This window comes from Phalaenopsis equestris, unplaced genomic scaffold (assembly GCF_001263595.1).
Source record: "Phalaenopsis equestris unplaced genomic scaffold, ASM126359v1 Scaffold222338, whole genome shotgun sequence".
NCBI classification, from domain to species: domain Eukaryota; kingdom Viridiplantae; phylum Streptophyta; class Magnoliopsida; order Asparagales; family Orchidaceae; genus Phalaenopsis; species Phalaenopsis equestris.
Window position 1 is genome coordinate 240,103 of NW_018240513.1, and position 19,158 is coordinate 259,260.

The 19,158-nt window shown below is 37.6% G+C and overlaps 1 protein-coding gene across 1 annotated transcript in view; it reads left to right on the forward strand.

Moving 5' to 3' along the window:
- Positions 1 to 2,004: 2,004 nt before the first annotated feature.
- LOC110037622 (protein disulfide isomerase-like 1-5) overlaps positions 2,005 to 19,158 on the forward strand; it is a 52,700-nt gene continuing 35,546 nt past the window's right edge. Inside the window, exon 1 of the mRNA XM_020742316.1 lies at positions 2,005 to 2,579. Coding sequence (XP_020597975.1) covers positions 2,095 to 2,579 — 485 coding nt within the window. The 5' untranslated portion in view covers positions 2,005 to 2,094. The remainder of the gene's footprint in view (positions 2,580 to 19,158) is intronic.

Genomic DNA, 19,158 nt, shown 5'->3' on the forward strand with positions numbered 1-19,158 from the left:
GCTTAATTATGGTTTAAAGGTGTCACTTAAGCCTAATGTAAGTAAGGCTTTAGGGTTAATTAGGTTAATTAGGGTTAGACCTAATTATGGTTTAAAGGTCACTTAAGCCTAATGTTAGTAAGGCTTAAGGGTTAATTATGTCTAGTTAAGGTTAGACCTAATTATGGTTTAAAGGTCACTCAAGCCTAATGTAAGTAAAACTTAAGGAGATTTGATTAATTCTAGTAGGGTTTAGACTTAATCGGGACTTAAGATAACTTAGATTTAATTCTAGGGTTAAATTAAGTTTAACTAATTTAAACTTAAATCTTGACGTAAGTTCATGTCTAAATCAAATTCATTTAAGTCATACGACCCAAACTACATTTTTGGGTTGAATTCTAAATTTTAGAATTTACAAATTAAACCCTAAAGGTCTAAATTGTCATTTTAAACCCTTAAGGAAGTTTAGAAAATTTGTTCTAGTCATCAAATTATTCCTTAAGGATTTTCTGACTAAATCCAACTTCAATTTCCAAATTTCTAATTTTTTATAATTATTTTGAAAAATAATTACAAAATTTGGTGAAAATTGGTGAATTTCATTTTTGGGATTTTTCCTAGTCTTGGAAAAATCGGGAAATTTTCTCAAGGACAGAAGGATTAATCCCTGTAAGTTTTGTCTTTTTTTGATTTTTAATTAATTTTTAATAATTAAATTACTCCACATAGTAATTAATTAATTAAAAATTAAATATAATTCATTAATCCTCAATTTTATTTTTGTCATTTTCTCATTGCCCTCCTGAATCCAGGGGTATTTTTGATTCATTTTTGTGATTTTTCTATGTCAAGTTTTGATTTTTTAAAGATTTATGACTTTTCTGAATTTATTTAAAAAGAAAAACCCTAATTTTCTATTAATCCAAATATATCATGTGGATCACATCAAATGTATAGAGCCTAAGACGGACGAGACAAACAGAGATAGATAGATAGATAAAAAGAGAGAGAGAGAGAGAGAGAGAGCACAATAGCACAAGTTTTGATAGAGCAAATTTAATAGTTCATATTGGAGAAATGACCCTGTATTTATAAGTTTCAGGAGTATCTAATAAGATTACATGTTCACATCTATTTTAATAGGGACATTACAAGCCATTATTACACCTTTTCATATTTCTAACCAACTCTAGAACCCTTCAATATTCATAACTGACATTGAAACCATTTTGTATTCTTTAATGTTTGAAGAGGGGCATTTAATGGCTTGTTCGTGTTGTCATTCAATTAACTGAGAATCAATCAGTTGACTGAAAGGTCTTTTGTCGACCTTATCAAGAGAATCATGAGTAGATGTCCTCCCTTCAATTAGGGTGAACTTGGAATGTTAGACACAGGGTGTATTACAGTAATCTGACAAACAACTTTCCTTGAACATGAGACCTTCTTAGAGGATCAGGAAGGTGTTTCGCAGGGTACCCTTTGACCATTTTTCTGAAGAATTCTGAAATCGACTCAGGAAGCTGGTCATGAATAATTGTCCCTAAGATTAGGTGCCTTTTATTTCTTCACTTGACTGTGCTTTCGTTCGATCAGCTCCGAGTTCCTACCAGAGAAATTGATGCTTGGCGTTTCCGACTTTTGGATACCAAGATATACTGTCCATTAGTGTTTATAAGTAAAACCAGTTGAATTTCCTCGAGATTCATGACGTTATATTTTGATGCACAACTAGCTTTAAATAATTAAGTAGAAAATATGATGAAAATTTTTTCACGGGTCGATTATTATCGTCATAGAGAAAAAAGAAGTTCACAAGATTAAAAGTCAAACAACTTATTATTAAAAATTTACAATTACTATTTTAGTGAAATCTTTAAATTTTATTTAAATAAAATAGGTGTATTTTAATCATAATAATGTTAAATTTTTACAAGAAAATAATGTGTTATTATATATATATAGCCCCTTGGCCCCACTTCCCCCGCCACCATCTTCCCTGCCTCCCCAAGCCCAACTCCCTCATTCAAAAACCCATTTCGGAAATCTCAATAGCTATTCAAGTCCACCAGGTCCAACAAAACTTTTCGCAAATCTGCTTCTTCAACCGCCATGGCCATTGGAAGTAGAAAAGTCGCGTCGCTTCTCGTCTTATCCTTCTTTCTCTATTCCATCTCTTCTGTTTCGCTTGCAGATGTTGACAAAGATTTGGAAGATATCGAAGAGCTTCTCTCTATTGATGAGGAGGAGGACATGGGCAGTGTTTCTCATGGGAAGCCCTCAGCAGCAGAGCTCCTTAGCCGAGCCCAGAGGATCGTTGTTGAGCTTAACAACGAGAACGTCAAGCGGGTAATCGATGGAAATGAGCTGGTTTTGGTTCTGGGTTATGCGCCCTGGTGTCAAAGGAGCTCTGAGTTAATGCCTAGATTTGCCAAGGCTGCAACAGCGCTTAATGCGATGGGAAGTTCGGTGGTAATGGCGAAGCTTGATGCGGAGCGCTATACTAAGGCAGCGAAGCTGCTGGAAATCAAGGGGTTTCCTACCATTCTTCTCTTTGTAAATGGTAGCGGTAAGCCGTACACTGGTGGATTCTCTAGGTAAGTCGGTCCTTTTTGCAGTTCAATTTTTTGTTTGAACTGCTGTTACTTAATTAATTCCTTATTTTCTCAATTAAGATAGATGGCGAGGTGGCTCCGTTTCAGGCTATACGGTCCTTTAGTGTATTAATGTTGTCACTAGGTTTTCACAATTCCCTAGCAGAATTCTCTTAACCGTAAACATTTTCGCTGAGTTGTGTTTTGAGGAGTAGATCTGGGAGGGGAAGAGAGAGCTGGCCTTTTCTAATCAATAATGTAGGATATTTTTGGTTCCTTTAAGTTGTCTTATCGATTGATATACACGGTTATTCTTTCATTTTGTTGTGTAACCCGAGATGGCATTCAAATTAAAATGCTAGTGTTGAAAATTTGATTACCTAGTCATCTTTTGCTGCAATTTTCTTAGCTCCTTATTGCATGATTTATGCCATTTCAATTTACTTTTCTTATGAGTATTTTTAGTATTAATATTGTTTTCCCTTGTTCTTTCTCATTTGTGATCCAAAATCCATTAGGATAGCTGACTCTTTAATGCTTAGATGTGCAATTTGTCAAAAAGTGGGTAGGTGTAAGTCACATTAGTAGTTTTGCTTTTGAAATTCATTGCCGAGTTTCCACTTAGAATATGTGTGATGTTAACTAAGCGAGAAAATTGATTAAGAAAATCTTGGCTAAAATTTTTGTCATATTCGCTGAATTGGGCATTCAATGCCACTTTGAACTTATTTTTAAATTCTCATAGCTCAAATCTTCACAATCAAACACATGAATGATAATAATTTAATATTGAATACATAATATAAATATGTCTCACAAATGAAATTGTGTATGATTAAATGATAAAGAAAGTGAGCAATTCTATGATTAGAAAGCTTAATTTAGTTTAATAACTCATTATGCTAGCTATGATAACCAAATTACTATACTACGAAGCTACTAAGCACAAGTCTTAACACATAAAGATAAGGTGATGTATAAATAAAATCTAAGTTATGTGTGAACTATTAATTATTAAGCATAATATAATATGATGTACTCTACATAATAGCATAAGATCATGCATTTCAATAGTCGCCATAATAAATTTCAAGTGCAAGTAATTGATTGTGTAAATGAACAATAAATTAAATCTAATATACAAGGCTATTTTGCACAACAAGATTCTTATGTAGTTCAACACAATCATTCTATATCCATGCCTAACCTCACTCAAGTTAGGATTTCAACAACCAACTGATATCAGAGTTAACTCAAATCATGAATCAAACGAACCATATTTTATTGTTGAATTCAAACAGTTACAAAGACAACTCCACAACATAAAACGACATGACACAATTAAAAAAATAAATAAAAATAATGTGTGCAGAAATAAAAACAAAAGAACAACACAAGGACAAAAACCACCCTCTCTAACGGGGTGCGGCAGGTCTGACCTATGGAGGGAGCTGTTGGAGTGATTGTGGGAGTCTACCGATTGGCTGGAGGCGCATGAAAGGTGGATGGTGGTCTGCTCGAGGGGACCCGACATGTGGATGACCTTTTGGAGGTGTCTGGTAGGAAGTCCAGTGACTACTCGGAGGAGCCTGAAGGTTGGTGGCCTGCTGGGGGATGCAGTGATGGTCGACAGTGAGTGAGCGAGACACAGAGAGGTAGTCGACTGATTGGTGGGTGCTATGGAAGGAGGGGTGGCGGTTGCTGGAAGGAATCAGTGGAATCTGCAATCTATTGGGCTACGCAGAGGAGTGGACGGGCAGTGGGACATCACTGAAGGAAGCCATCGACCAATTGCGTGCCTTCGACAGGGGAGGGTGGTTGCTATAGAGCAGGTTGGTGTTACCTGCAGCCGACTAGCAAAAGTAGGGGAGTTTCACTCAGTTTGGACAACTATGTAAGGAGGATGGCAGCTGGGTGGAGCGGGATTGAACGGAGATAGTCACCACCTTGGGCAAGGTACAGTCAAAGCACCGTTTGTCATCGGATACAACCCTCAAAAGAGGAACGCCTTAGAGGCTCAACTAAAATCAGAGATAGAACTCTTTCGTCTTCAACAACAACTTATAAATAAGAGTGAATTAGTAGATAAACTAGGCAAGTAAGAGAATATGCATGAAATAAAAGAGTGGGGAATGGAAAAGGAAGGAATGTGAATTGAAGCCTATGTAGGAAGGGATGAATTAGGAAGAAGGGAAAATTGTGTAGGAGATTTAGAGAAGGGGGCACAAACTTCCACCTCAAAGGTGCTTGGCAGGTTTGGTCCAGCAGGAAGGCTGGACCAATCTTCTTTTGCCCAAATCGATCACGACACTATGAGCCTCGCATCACTCTCCCATGATTGAGTGAGCTTTGACCTCATTGGTTTAAGCTTTTTGATCCTTGAAGCATGGAGTTATGTCCATGACATTGAATGTAGCAGAAATTTTAGAGTCCTATGGTAGGTCAATCTTGTAGGCATTGTCATTCAGCTTCTTATGTATTTTGAAAGGTTCATTAGCTATGGGCTTGAGTTTCCCATACGCTCCCACAGAAAATCTCTCATTCTTTAGTCGAATCCACAGGAGGTCTCCTTGAAATCTTACCTTCTTCTTGGACTTGTTTGCCTCTCTAATATTTGTTTAGTAATCACATTCTCAATCTCGTGGAGTTGCTGAATTAGGTGAACACGTTTGTCAGCATTCTCACTGATCTCAGATGTGGGCAGAAGTGGGACCAACTCAAGGGGAGTGAGAGGGTTGCGCCAGCACACAATCTTGTGGATTAGTTGTAGGTGAACTCGGCTTGAGCTAGAAGGAGATCCCATTGTTTAATGTTTTTTCCCACGAAGCATCATAAAAGATTTTCAAGGCTTTTGTTTATTGCTTATGTCTGGCCATTTGTTTGAGGGTGTGCTGCGGAACTGAATGAAGTTTAGAGCCTAATTTACCACATAGAGACCTCTAGAAGTAGCTCAGAAATTTGACATCTCTGTCGGAAGTGATGACTTGGGAATGCCGTGTAGTCTCATGATTTCTCAGAAGTACAAATTGGTAATATGAGATGTGTCTAATGCATCCTTTTTGACAAACGGTCTAATACCACCACCATACCTTGTTTCGTTGTGTGTGAGGAAGTCCTGCCACAAAGTCTATGCTGACGTCTACCCATGCTGCCTCTGGTGCCAGTAAATTAGTGTAAAATATTATATTCTACCCTTGATTTTTTTGCGACATGGCAAATCCTACTATTTCAGATATGTCGCTCCACATCTCTCTTTATTCAAGGTCAAAAGAAGTGTTATTTCACGTGTGCGAGAGTCTTACCCCTGCCAAAATGTCTGGCCAATCCTCCAATTTGGTTCTCTTGGACAATGACTTCTCTCAGTGAGCATCTAGAAATGTATAATTTACTCTGGTAGAACAAGTAGCCATTTGCTTGGTAATATTTCCTTGTAGGATCCTCTCGAAGCTACTCCCAAATATCCTGGAAGTCCACTTTTGCCTCATATAAGTCTTTTATAATTTCAAAACCCACAACACAAGTCTTCATTGACATGATCAACAGGTAACGACAGCTTAGTGCATCCACAATTCAGTTTCGACTCCTGGCTTTGTGCTTGAGCACGAACTAGAATGAAACTAAGAATTCCACCCATGTGGCGTGTTGCTCCTTTAATTTGCTCTGACTATTTAAAAATTTAAGGCTTCGTGATCTGTGAATAACTTCAACTCGCTCGTCAACAGGTAATAGCTCCAGTCCTTCAGGGCTCTGACAATGATATAAAACTCATTATAGGTTGAGTATTTTTCTCGGGCGTCATTTAGCTTTTTGCTAAAAAAGGCGATAGGGTGATCTATTGACTTAGTACTGCTCCAATTCCCACGTCGGATGCGTCACCGTTGACCTCAAACAGCTGGTTGAAATCTTGAAAGGTTATAACTGGTGTTTTAATCACCTTGTCCTTTAGTGTGTCAAAGTTGATCTGAATTGTTGCCGTCAAAGTAAACTCTTTTCTTTTCAACTGTTTTGTTAGGGCGGTGGTGATACTGTTGAAGTTCCTGACCTATCTTCAGTAAAAGAAGGCTAGCCTTAGAAATTGTTGTAGCTCGATGAATGACTGTACTGCGGTCCAACTCACAATTGCCTCAATCTTCGTCTAGTTCATCTGAATGCCTGTGCTAGATACGATATAACCTAAAATACATACTTGCTTGGTTATAAAGTGACATTTTTTCGGATGGGGCATACAGTTGCTTAGTTTGTAATACCTCAAATGCCGCCCTAAGTGTTGAAGACGTTCCTCCTCTAATTTACTGTATACTATAATGTCGTCAAAGTAGACTGTCACAAATTTTTTAATGTGGGCCCAAGGCACTTGATTTATCAACCACATAGAAGTGTCGGGTGCATGGGACAAGTTGAAGGGCATAACTGTCCACTCATATAGATCATTGCGTGTCTTGAATGCGGTCTTCTACTCGTCTCCTGGGCGCATTCTTATCTGATAGCACCTATTGTGCATGTTAATTTTGGAGAAGACGGTGGCGTCGTGCAACTGATCTAAGAGATCATCTAGGCGTGGTATGAGAAACCAGTACTTGATGATAATTTTGTTAATGGTCCGACCGTCAATGCACATCCACCATTAACCATCCTTGTTGAGTACCATAAAGTCGGCGACAACACGCGGATTTGTGCTCTTTCTAACTAATCCTCTCGAAACGAGATCCCGCACCTGATGTTGTAGTTCATCGTATTTTGTGGGTCTCAATTTGTAGGTATGCCAATTCGGTAGCATTGATCCTAGTATGAGGTCAATGGCGTGTTGGATGTCCCTTAATAACGTTAATCTTTCTGGGAGATTGTTGGTCATCACATCTTTGGAGTTTTGTAGAAGTGGATGTAGACATGTGAGTATCTCAGTCTCCTCGCTGGTACCTTCTAGAAGGACTAATGCTAATGCCATCAGGGCATCCCGAACTGACTGCATGATGGTGGCTTGTGTGACTAAAGCATCTTCTATGTAGAACACACCACTCACGTCCTTGGTAAGTAACAAAATGATGTGCTTCCCATTCTTCTTAAAATAGTAGGTATTTTTGAAGCCATCATGCTGAGTTTTACGGTCAAACTGTCACTACCTCCTTAGTAGAATGTTGTATGCTTCCTTCGGAACCACATGACACCATACTTGTTCCTATAGTTGATATTCGATTGATAGTTTGACTAAGAACTGCTGATCTACACATATCTTATTATCCTTTTTCAGTCAGGTGAGGGAATAAGATCGAGGATTTTTCCGCGCGACCAATCTCAACTTCTTCACCATTAATGTGGACACGATATTTTTACAACTTCCACTGTTGATGATCAAGGTGCAAACTTTATCTTTTACTGTACACGTGTTGTGATGCCTTAGCCATGACAGGTCTTTTATCAGTTCAGACTTTAGGACCTTCTGTATGATCAATATTTCTCTCTCGTCACCTTGAAGCTGAAGTGTTTCCTCTGAACTTTCCTCTGACTCTTATTCCTAGACTTTCTCGACTCCTCCTCCATTAATGAGATAACAGCTTGTGGGACAGTTGGAAGCGATTTAGTCGTAACCGTGGCACCTAAAACACTTTCGGGCAAGTACTGTCCTGAACGAACTATCCTTCTCTGGCTTCGTTCTGCTTGCGGCGGTCGTCTCACTCCCTGACATTGTCTTTCCTGCTCCGGATGTTGCCTTGTTGGTAGGTGTGGCTGCAGATGATGACATGAATGAGGACCGTTGTTTGAAGGAGGATTGTGGCCCGGTCTACTTTTGCTGTCATTCTACCTTTAAGACTAGGGTATGGACTTCTCTCAGCGTCCAACAATGCTACAGTTGAACAACGTTGCTAATAGCGGGCCTTAGGTCCCTTAGATAATGGGCGATCTTGGGCTCCTCTTGTTCGACCAATTCACACTTCATTTGTAATTGGTCAGACTTCGTTGTGTACTCATCGACCAAATGATTCATCTGCTGCAGGTTGTGGAGCCTAAGGAACATGTCCTAACGGTAATGGTGCGGCAAGTATTTCTCCTACATAGCCTTCTTCATTTTTGCCAACTTGGTGATCTTGTCGCTGCTGTCTCTTTTTCCTGTCGCTATATATTTTCCCATCATAAAAAGATGCTTTTCCTCAATTTGATAGCGACTAACTTCACCCCCTTATCTTCGGGTTCCTCTTTATATTCAAAGATGCAATCTGCAGCTTGTAACCAGTCAATGAAGTCATTAGGATCCATGCCTCCATCAAACATTAATAGTTCTGTCTTGATGTCAAAGGCTCTGCGTGCCCCAAATGTGGGCTCTTCTCGTGGCCTTCGTTGATAGTGAATTCCGAAGTGGCATGGCGGGTATTCATCATCATTGATGTCTTCCCTATGAAATGGATTTAGATCTTCGCCCATGTCTCCTTTTTGACTCTTGAGGTCGCCATCGAGGATAATGTCACCCTAGGTTCTGTCATTCAAACTGACCAGTTTCTATTTTAGGCGACAAATCTCCCATTGTATCTTGTCCTGGGTCGAGTCTGGCACATATCTTCACGGCAGCATGATTAGGGAGGAAAGAATGTTTTTTTTTGTTGGGTTTGTTTTGGATAGTTTGTGTAGGGTAGATACTAGGTAACTCTAGGATAAAACATGGGTTGGCTAGCTTTGATATAAATGATATCGAAGTTAACCAATGCCACGGTTTAAACGACATGTTTTATTGTTGAATTCAAACGGTCACAATGACAACTCGACAACGTAAAACAACACATCAGAAGTAAACATTACATAATAATAATGTGTGCAGAAATAAAAACAAAAGAAACAAAAATAAGTATATGAATGATCCTCCCTAGCAGGGTGCGACAGTTCTAACCGGTGTAGGGAACTGTTGGAGTGACTTCGGGAGGTTGATGGTCGGCTGGAGGAGCAGGAAAGGTGGTCGGTGGTCTGCTGAAGGGGACCTGGTAGGTGGATGATTGGTTGGAGGTATCGGGGAGGAAGTGCAGTGAATTTTGGGAGGAGCCTGAAGGTTGGTGGCCTGCTGGGGGATGTGTGGGTGATCGGCGAGAGTGAGGAAGACACAGAGAGGCGCTCGACTGGCTGATGGCTGCTCGGGAAGGAAGGGTGGCGATCGCTGGAAGGAATCAACTAGATCTGCAATCTGCGATCTGCTGGGCCGTGCGAAGTGGTGGACGGGTGGTGGGACAACACTGAAGGAAGTCGTAGGCTAGTTGTAAGGCTTCGACAAGGGAAGTAGGGGAGGTCGGCTCAGTTTGGACAGTGCTATAAGGAGGTTGACAGTTGGGTGGAGCAGAAATGAATGGAGATAGTCACCAACTTGGGCAAGATACAGTTGAAGCACTACTCGTCATCAGATACAACCCTCAGAAGGGGAATTCCTTAGAGGCACAATTGAAATCAGAGATTGACAATAACTCAATAGTCTTCAACAACAATAATTATAAATAAGAGGAAATTAGGAGATAAACTAGACAAGTAGGAGAATAGACAAGAAATAAAAGGGGGGAATGGAAATGGAAGGAATGCAAATTGAAGCCTATGCAGAAAGGGATGGATTAGGAAGAAGGGGAAATTGTCTAGGAGATTTAGGGAAGGGGGCAGAAACTTTTGCCCCAAAGGAGCCGGGCCGGTCTGTCCAGCAAGAAGGCTGGACCGATCTTCTACCCAGCCGACCAGGACCCTACGAGCCCTACATCACCGACTTACTACCCTGAGGCAAAGTACTTTCTCATGGGAGGAATGTGGAAAACATTCACAACCTACACTCACCTTAACGCACAAGTGCTAACCAAATATATATCCTTAGCTGGCTATGAAACCCCAAAAAACTAATGACAAGAAATGCCTTCCTCCAACATATTGCAATACTTTCATGGTGACTAATGCTATCACCAAACAATTAAAGTAAACAATCATACAAGCATAAGATTGAATTATGCAAAGTAAAACCACTTAATAGAGATTGAAAGTGAGAGCATCAATAAAGTTCTTTAATAAGTTGGTGAACACCTTGATTCTTCTATAGTATTTCTTGAAACAATGTAACCAATTAAGCTTAAAATCAACATATTTACCTTGGCCATTTTGAATGGGGATGGTGGGGTATATAAGGAGAGGAGGTGATGCCAAAACATTTTTTAATGGCTTTTCAAGTCCCAAATGTTAAAATTATCTGTTATGTGAAAACTGCATGAGCTTTGGTCAATCCTCGGATCATATATACAATTGGCTATGAATGATATGGACTTATTTGATACCCGAGGCTCTTCTAGGGGTCTTATAATTGGTTTCAACGATTATATGTAGATCTCCAACATTTATTTGTTCTCACATGATTTCAGTTATATTTATGATTTGAATGATTATATGTATGATTGCAGAGCATATGCATGATCCGCTAATAATAGTATGGTGTTGTCTTACAATTTTTTTGATATATAAATATATTTAATTTAAAAAAAAATTATAATGAAGTTGATGCAATGTTTTAATTATGTTCTGCATTTGTATTTCTTTTGGTAAACTCTACATAAAAAAATTTACAATAAAAATTTTTTAAACCTGTACACTATGCTAGATTGACCTTGAAACTTCTCTTAGTCTTTTACAAAATAAATCTTGAGTTCATCCTCCAAGTGATCAATCTCTAAGCTAGCTTAATGAAACCATCATCATCAATATTCTACAAATTGATTAGCCCAAAATACAAATTTAGCAAATCATATGATGCCAAACAAGATTTTTTATCCGTAGATCATTAGTAAGCCACACATGAGTGACCTTAATGAGAAATTGCTGTTGGTGTGAAAGAGATAAAAATAATAAACTAAATACTACGTTCTCCCTCATAAAATGTATAAAATAAATTGATTGTCCCCCTAGATTCATGAATCTTCCCAATATCACTTGTGACATACACTAGCATAAAAATTCTCCCCTTTTGACATCATCAAAAGAATTCGAAATGAATTCTATAGTTAGTTATATCATCAAACAAACATTAAGACCAATATATATATATCTATATGTGCATACAAGAAAGTATGCTAGTAGAATTGTAAAACCTTTTACTTATGCCTTGCCAATATTAAAGGTAGCTTTTTATGGTTAAAATGGGCATGTTTCTTGCCACAATATATATATGCGTTTAGGAATATATATATTGGCAAGAAACATGCCCATTTTAACCATAAAAGCTACCTTTAATATTGGCAAGGCATAAAGTAAAAGGTTTTACAATTCTAGTAGCATACTTTCTTGTATGCACATATAATTTGCAATAGGTATGTGTACTATGCATACAAGAAGTAGAACAAAATATGGAATTATTAATAGAAAATAGATAAATATTTTTGTTTATTTTTCAAACTAGCATATTTTTTTTTATAAATTCAACTAAGAATATGACGTGGGATCAGGAGCTTCCTGTATATTTCTGCGACCCTTATTACGGTACTACGAACTGTAGTGGGAGTCGCAGTGTGGACTGGTTGACCATTCCTTCACGTGGATTTCTGTTCTATGTGGAGTGGTATCCACTCTTATTTACCATAAGTCTATAGGAATGTTATTTTCATGTTTTAGGGCTGCTCTCCATCCGACCTCCTGCCTTGCTTCTCAAGTGTAGCCCTCCTACCAGAAACCTCTCCTTCCACCTGCAACCGATAGTCCTTTTTACCCGTAGTCCCACCGCATGTAATAGTCCCGTTTCAGTTGGGTGGGGGACGTAGGGGGGTGAGAGGAGTTGAAGAGCTGAGTAGAAGGGAGATAATGAGGAGTCTGAAAGTTGAAACGAAGTGTGGGGAAATCGAATGGAGGGGAAGCTAGAAGGTCAGATGCCAAGAGTTTACTTTCGCTCTGTAGAAGGATGTGTTTGATGGAAGTAGATGTGAGATATACTTGCCTGGGAGTCGAGCGACATGCGAAGGAGAGGAGGACGACGCAGGGGTTAGGACAAGGGCGACGTTGAGGGTTTGTGGTGCTGTCGAGCCGCGGCGTCGACCGGGAGGGAGCGGGGTAATCGAACGGAGGGGAAGCAAGAAGTTCGGATGCCAAGAGTTTACTTTCGCTCTATAGAAGGACGTGTTTGATGGAGACAGATGTGAGATCTACTTGCCTGGGAGTCGAGCTACTTGCCTGGGAGTCGAGCGACATGCGAAGGAGAGGAGGACGACGTTGAGGGTTTGCGATGCTGTAGAGCCGCGACGTCGACCAGGAGGGAGCCAAAGCCACGTGAGATAAGCTGCGTGCAATCGAAGAAGCTCTCGGGGGAAGGAAAGAAAGATTGAGTAGCGTGCAACCTTCACATGGCATAGAATTCGACCGAGGTAATGTTTATTAAATTGATTCAATATTAAAACTTAATAATATATACACACACACACACACACACACACACATACATATACATATATATATATTTAATAGGAATTAGATAAGGTAAATTTAATACTTAATTAATGAAAATGTTTGTTTATGAAATTAAATAAATATCATGTTTATGTTAGACTTCTGATTTAGAGGAGTTGACGTCAAAGTAAATTCAAACATGAATCAACCAACATCGAAGTAAGTACTCGTACTTTTAATCTATAGTTTATGTATACTGCTTGTGAATTAAATTGAATATGATGATTACATGAATAATATGTTTACTTGGACTGCTTGTATGTGCATGATTAACTATGATGAATTTATACTTTGTTGGTATTAGTGGGAGAACATTAAGGTACCCATAAACGTATATGAAAAATGATATTTATATATATCTTAATTGACATAATCTTTTGACTGTGCTCCTGTCATGGTTGTACAAATACATAATGATATTGATATGCTATTGAAATTGTTAAGTCATTTCAATACCATCAAATGTTTTTATTAATTTATTAAAAACTTGACTGACTGTCGGTCGTTTATTTTGGAAATAATGATTTTTGTAAATATGAAGATAATTTTAATATAAATATATGTTTTTTTTTATTTTTTAAGTAATATTTTAATTTTGAAAATAGATGAGTTCAAACGAGTTTCACATATTGAATAGTTTGGATGACCGAGCGCGATACGATATATAATACACTATCCCGAAGGATAAGTATTCCAATGATAGTAGACTCAACCACCTAAACTAAAGAGTTTGTGACATTCGTTTGGTCCGCGAAACCTTTTATGTATGGTCGACAAGTTTCCCTACCTAATATAAGGATTAGAGTTTATTTTACCTGGGTTCCAAGTTCTCTATAAAGGCAAGCCCCTATAGTTAATTCATCTTAAATGACTGGAGTCACTTAAGAAGGCTCTCGATTAAGATCAGTGGTTTCGTCTTCTAGAAATCAAAGTTAAGTTTTCATGGTTGTTTACAAAATTGGATAGATGAAAGTCAAATGGGAGTGACTTGAATATGAACAATTATTTTCAGGAGTCAAAAAGAGGAAATAATAGGGGAAACCACAGATCCGAGGAAAACCTCAGTGGTTTCCCTACGATCCTATTGTTTGATATTATGTATTTGAAATGATGTTATTCAATGTTTAATCCTGCAATTTATTTTTAAAATTTAGGACTTACATTCACACGATATCTGATCGTGCTAATAACCTAGAAAGATAGAAGGATTTACACTGTACTATACGGTAACCTCGGAATCTTAAAAGTATTAGGACTTATAATTGCATAATAGGGTTCTGCAAAAGCCTAAAGATAATATGTGAGGATTCACATTGCGCTAAACAAACAATCTTAAAGTCCTATGAGTTGTTATTTAAACTAAGGAAAATGTTTAGTTGTCGTAGACTTATTGTATTGTTGTAGATCGTCATCCTCCGTCTGCTACATCCTGGTCGTGCTGCCCACGAAGACTTGCTCCATGTCCCATGTAGTAGCAGTTTCAAGTTTAGTGTCTTATATGTGAGTGTGCAATATTATTATTTGGTGACTTACTATTATATATTTTCTAAACCAGACTATATTCTAAAGGTTTTGTAGTTAACTTAAAACATGCATAAACAAATTATGTTATAAGGAAGTGTGGTAAATGAAAATAGTATAAAGGAAAGACAATATAAAGAGCAATAAAGGAAATGCAGTAAAGTGCTATAAATGCACTGTAAACTTTGGGTACTTAAGTTTCTTGTTATTGTTGCACCTGTAAATGAGATCATCGTCGCAGGTAACAATATAATAGAGAAATTCAGCTAGCAGGACAAACATGTGTTTATGTATAACAGAATAAATGACGGAGTAACACATGAAAAACCTCGAGGAAAACTAAAATCGACCCAAAGGGACTCGAAACAAATCGTAGGAAAAAGACACAAACAAATAAAACAAAACACAATGTCACATATAAATGACTAAAGGTATGAGATTTATATGTGACATTGAGAATGTTTCCAATTGTAAGGAGGATTTGAGTGTAAGATTCAAGCTCAAATCTCAGAGTATTGAGTTTCATTTTAGGTCAAGTTATGATGAGAATTTCAATATTTGATTTAATTAAATCAGTCATGAACCACAACACAGTGCATATCTTGTCTATTGCTTTAACTAACTTATTAATTAGGGTCAGGTGCCTAGTTTCAGTGTTCATTTAAAAATTAGGTAGATGAACTCTCACCTAGGGTGTGCTCCTAAAATCTAGGAAGTCTACACTTTAACTTGAGCCTGAAAGCCTGAAGTGTTTTAAAGTGCCTGAAGTGTTTTAAAGTGTTTGTCATCAATTAAGTGTTTTCCAACTAATCCTAAAAAATCTTTAGATCAAACTTAGCTCACTATCAGACTCTTAAGACATAGGGGAAAAACTTATAATTTTGGCAAAAATGTTCGTGAAATGTGCTTCAATCCTAATTAAAACAATTGAGCTTAAGTCATCCAATGCTTAGGGGTCCTAACTGATAGCCTACTAATCTTTCAATTCATGCCCCTAACTCTTGAATCATTTAAGCTCTTACTTTCTCCCAATTCTCAATAATTTTCACAATTACAATTTTATCCTTTTTATGTAAAAGAAATGGTGAATGGTTTGCTACCCTATTTCCCCTTTAGGTTTCAATTATCTCAACAGACTAAATATCATTTTTTTTAATTCTCTCCCTTTTTTTATTTAAGGCCGTAAATCAATCCTGAAAATAATTAAATTAGAAACTCTCATTTTTTAACTTAACCGTTATAAAAACAAATCAACAGATAAAGAGACCGACTCACTTAAAAAAAAAAAGAATCAGCTAAGCAAGGGGCAAAACTGCAAGTGAATCGGCCTAAAGACGTTTAAATTCTTTCAAAACAATGATCGAATCAGTCCCAAAAGGTACTTAAAAGCCTAAAAAAATCAGCAGTTAAAAGTGCCCAATTTGATGTATAAATGTCTCAAATGCAACTTAAACCTTAACGAATAAGACCTCAAATTTCAACTTAAACCTTAAAGAATAAAACTTCAAAAATGACGAATAAGGCTTCAAAATGCAACTTAAATTTTAACGAATAAAGCTTCAACATGTGGCCCAAACATTACTAAAGAGAGCTCCAAGATGCAACCCAAACATATCACTAAGACAGGGCGAAACAGCAACACGGATCAGTGCCAAAAATATCTTAAAAACAACCAACAAAATCTCTCCTAAACAGGGCAAAACTGCAGCCCGAATCAGCCCAAAAAACGTGTTTTTTTAAAAGCTCTAAATTGGAGTCAATTCAGCCCACGAAACATGTTTTTAAAATGCTCCAAAAACTTTTAAATCTTCAAAAATGAAAATGACTGGGAAAGACTTCCAAATTTTCCAAACACTTAAATCCTTCAGGTTTTGCAAAAGTAAAATATTGAGACTTTCCTAATTTTCCAAATAAAACTCTTAAAGTTTCCAAAAGTAGAGTATTGTCACCTTCCAAACCTTCTAAAATTGAATATGAGAAGTTTCATATTTTGTAAATGTAAAGCACCAAAGCCATAACACTTTGCAAAGAGAATATGCAACATCTCAAATTTTCACATGAGTATAGCACCGAAGTATTCATAAACTTTTCAAGCTTTACAAATGTAGCATATAAACTTTCAGATTTTTGTAAAAGTGAAGCATTGCAACTTTTCAAGCTTGCCAAAATATAAACTAGAATGTGGTCTTAATCATGCTTTAAAATTATTCAATTAAGGAGGCAAGTAGAGAGCAAAGGAAAACTTATAAATGTTTCAGATTTTACAAATACGTCATCCAAATGTTTCAGATTTTGCAAATATGTCACCCAAATGTTTCAGATTTTGCAAATGCACCACCCAAATGTTTCAGATTTTACAAATGTGCCACCCAAATACATAAAGATTTAGAGGAAGAAAGCTGAATTTCATGCATCAAAAATGCAAATTCATAGAAATCAAATGTTTCAAATGTAAACGACCAGAAATTCAATGATATGCATGTAAAGATTAAGTTTGGGTGTTAAACATGTAAATACATTAAAATTTGATATTTTATATGCAATTACTCTTAAAAGATATTAAATCTCAAGGATGAAAGGTTTACATATATACCATTCAATTCTTATGCATTTAACTCAGTATACAGTTCAACTTGTAGAATGACAGCCTTCAAGAGGGCACATGAGCCTTTCCAATTTCCTTTGATCCGTAGAATGACAGCCTTCAAGTGACAGCCTTCAAGAGGGCACATGAGCCTTTCCAATGTCCTTTGATCTACTACCTCATATGGATCCAAAAGATTCCTACATCACATTCATACGAAACTTCCAAAAGCTATACAAAGGCAATCTTTAGCATGTAACATTTCGTATTTCGGTTCTCAATCCGTAAAGTTACTAAGCTATGAAATCAGGTCAAGATTTGAAGTTCTGATTCTCTGATAGGCATTTTCATAACAAAGCTGAAAATGTGACCCACCAACATTAAGTGTGTGACTCTCAGGACTCTCAACATCCAATAAAATAAACCAACCAACCAACTTAAATGAAAAAGGATATTATATTTTTCACCACAGACCAACATGTATGAATATGAGCAGCATCAGAAGGATAGAAAAAGTATAAGTGGGAAAGAGAGGGATCATCTTGCTTGAAATTTATTCAAAAGAAGCAACATATCTTGAAAATAGCTAGGCACACAAATAAGAACAATAGGCTTCCAACGACCCCTGTATGGTTCCCATTCATCAACGGTTTTGCCCCAATTCAAGAATAAGTCTGAGTTTTCTCTTCTCAAATAATTTTTCTGTGCTAGCCTCCCTATCATCCTTCACATTTTCCAGAAAATGTATTTTTTAATTTGTGCATCTCGCTTATATGTTCCAGCTCACCAATTTTATAACCACTATCATTCTTAACATTAAACTCAATTAGTTCTTAAAGTGGCCTTAATTTCCCAATTCCAGGTGCATTAGAAAATGCATTCAGGAGCAATTCCAAGTGACGCAGACTAGAAAGATCATTTTTTAAAAAAATGCATTTAGGGGCAATTCCAAGTGATGCAAATTAGAAAGATCATTCATATCGCCAAGCAAGAAATCATCAGAGCAAAATTGCCAAAATACATATTTATAAATTATGAGCACATTAATCCCAAGGCATGAAAGTAGAATAAAACAAATAATTCTTTCAAATGCTTGCAAAAAAGAGGAAGAGGGTTACCTTTTGATGCAAATCCAAAACAAACTCAAGAACAAATCTAAGAAAATAAAATCAGCAACACCTCCCTTAAGAACCTTGATGCAAAAGCACAAGACTCCTAACCCAAAAGCCTCGAGAATACAACAACGAATGCACACAATCCCACAACAACCAACCAAAGATGCAACATCTTTTTTTTCCTTTCTTCTCCTCAAAATTTTTCAGTAACCCCCAAACCTACTCTAGGTAGGGCTTTTATAAGCAGAGAAAAGAGAAAGAGCCGTACCTACCATGATACAGTGGCCAAATGAGGTAACATGAGAGGAGGAGGCGCATTTAGGGAGGAGGAAATGCAGCCTCAAGAAGGAGAAAGGTCGGCCAGCTGAAGTCTCGCGATTGGAGAGCCGCTCGGTCGAGCGGCCCGCGAAGAAGAGGAGTCGGGCGAGGAGGCTCCTGAGCTAGGTCACGTCCGAGTGTGGTAGAGGAAGAATCGAGCTCGACTGCCTGCTAGGGCTCGCGAATTGGAAGAGAAGAGGGCGAGCCAGGGCTTCGATTGAGCCGCGACTGGGGAGGGGTGCGTGTGCGGTTTAGGTGAAATGGAGTTTAAAATAAGGATTTCTTTTTTTATTTTTAATATTTTGTTTTATTATTATTTTTATTATATTATTTAATTATATTAATTAGCGTGTGATTTATTCGTGCTAAAAAACCTAGCAAAATGGGTATTCTTGCTGGGTAAAATTGATGCTCCGAACGTGCCGGCACAATCCATTTCATCATCCGAGATCGTTTGGATGAATTCATCGATTTGCGTGCGATTTGCTTATGTGCGGAATCATGATAATATGAGTGTCCTCTCTAGCTAAAATTGACGTTCCGGATGCGCCAGCGCAGTCCATCTCGTCATCGATGGTTGTCTGGACAAGTTCACATTTTTCACCTTATG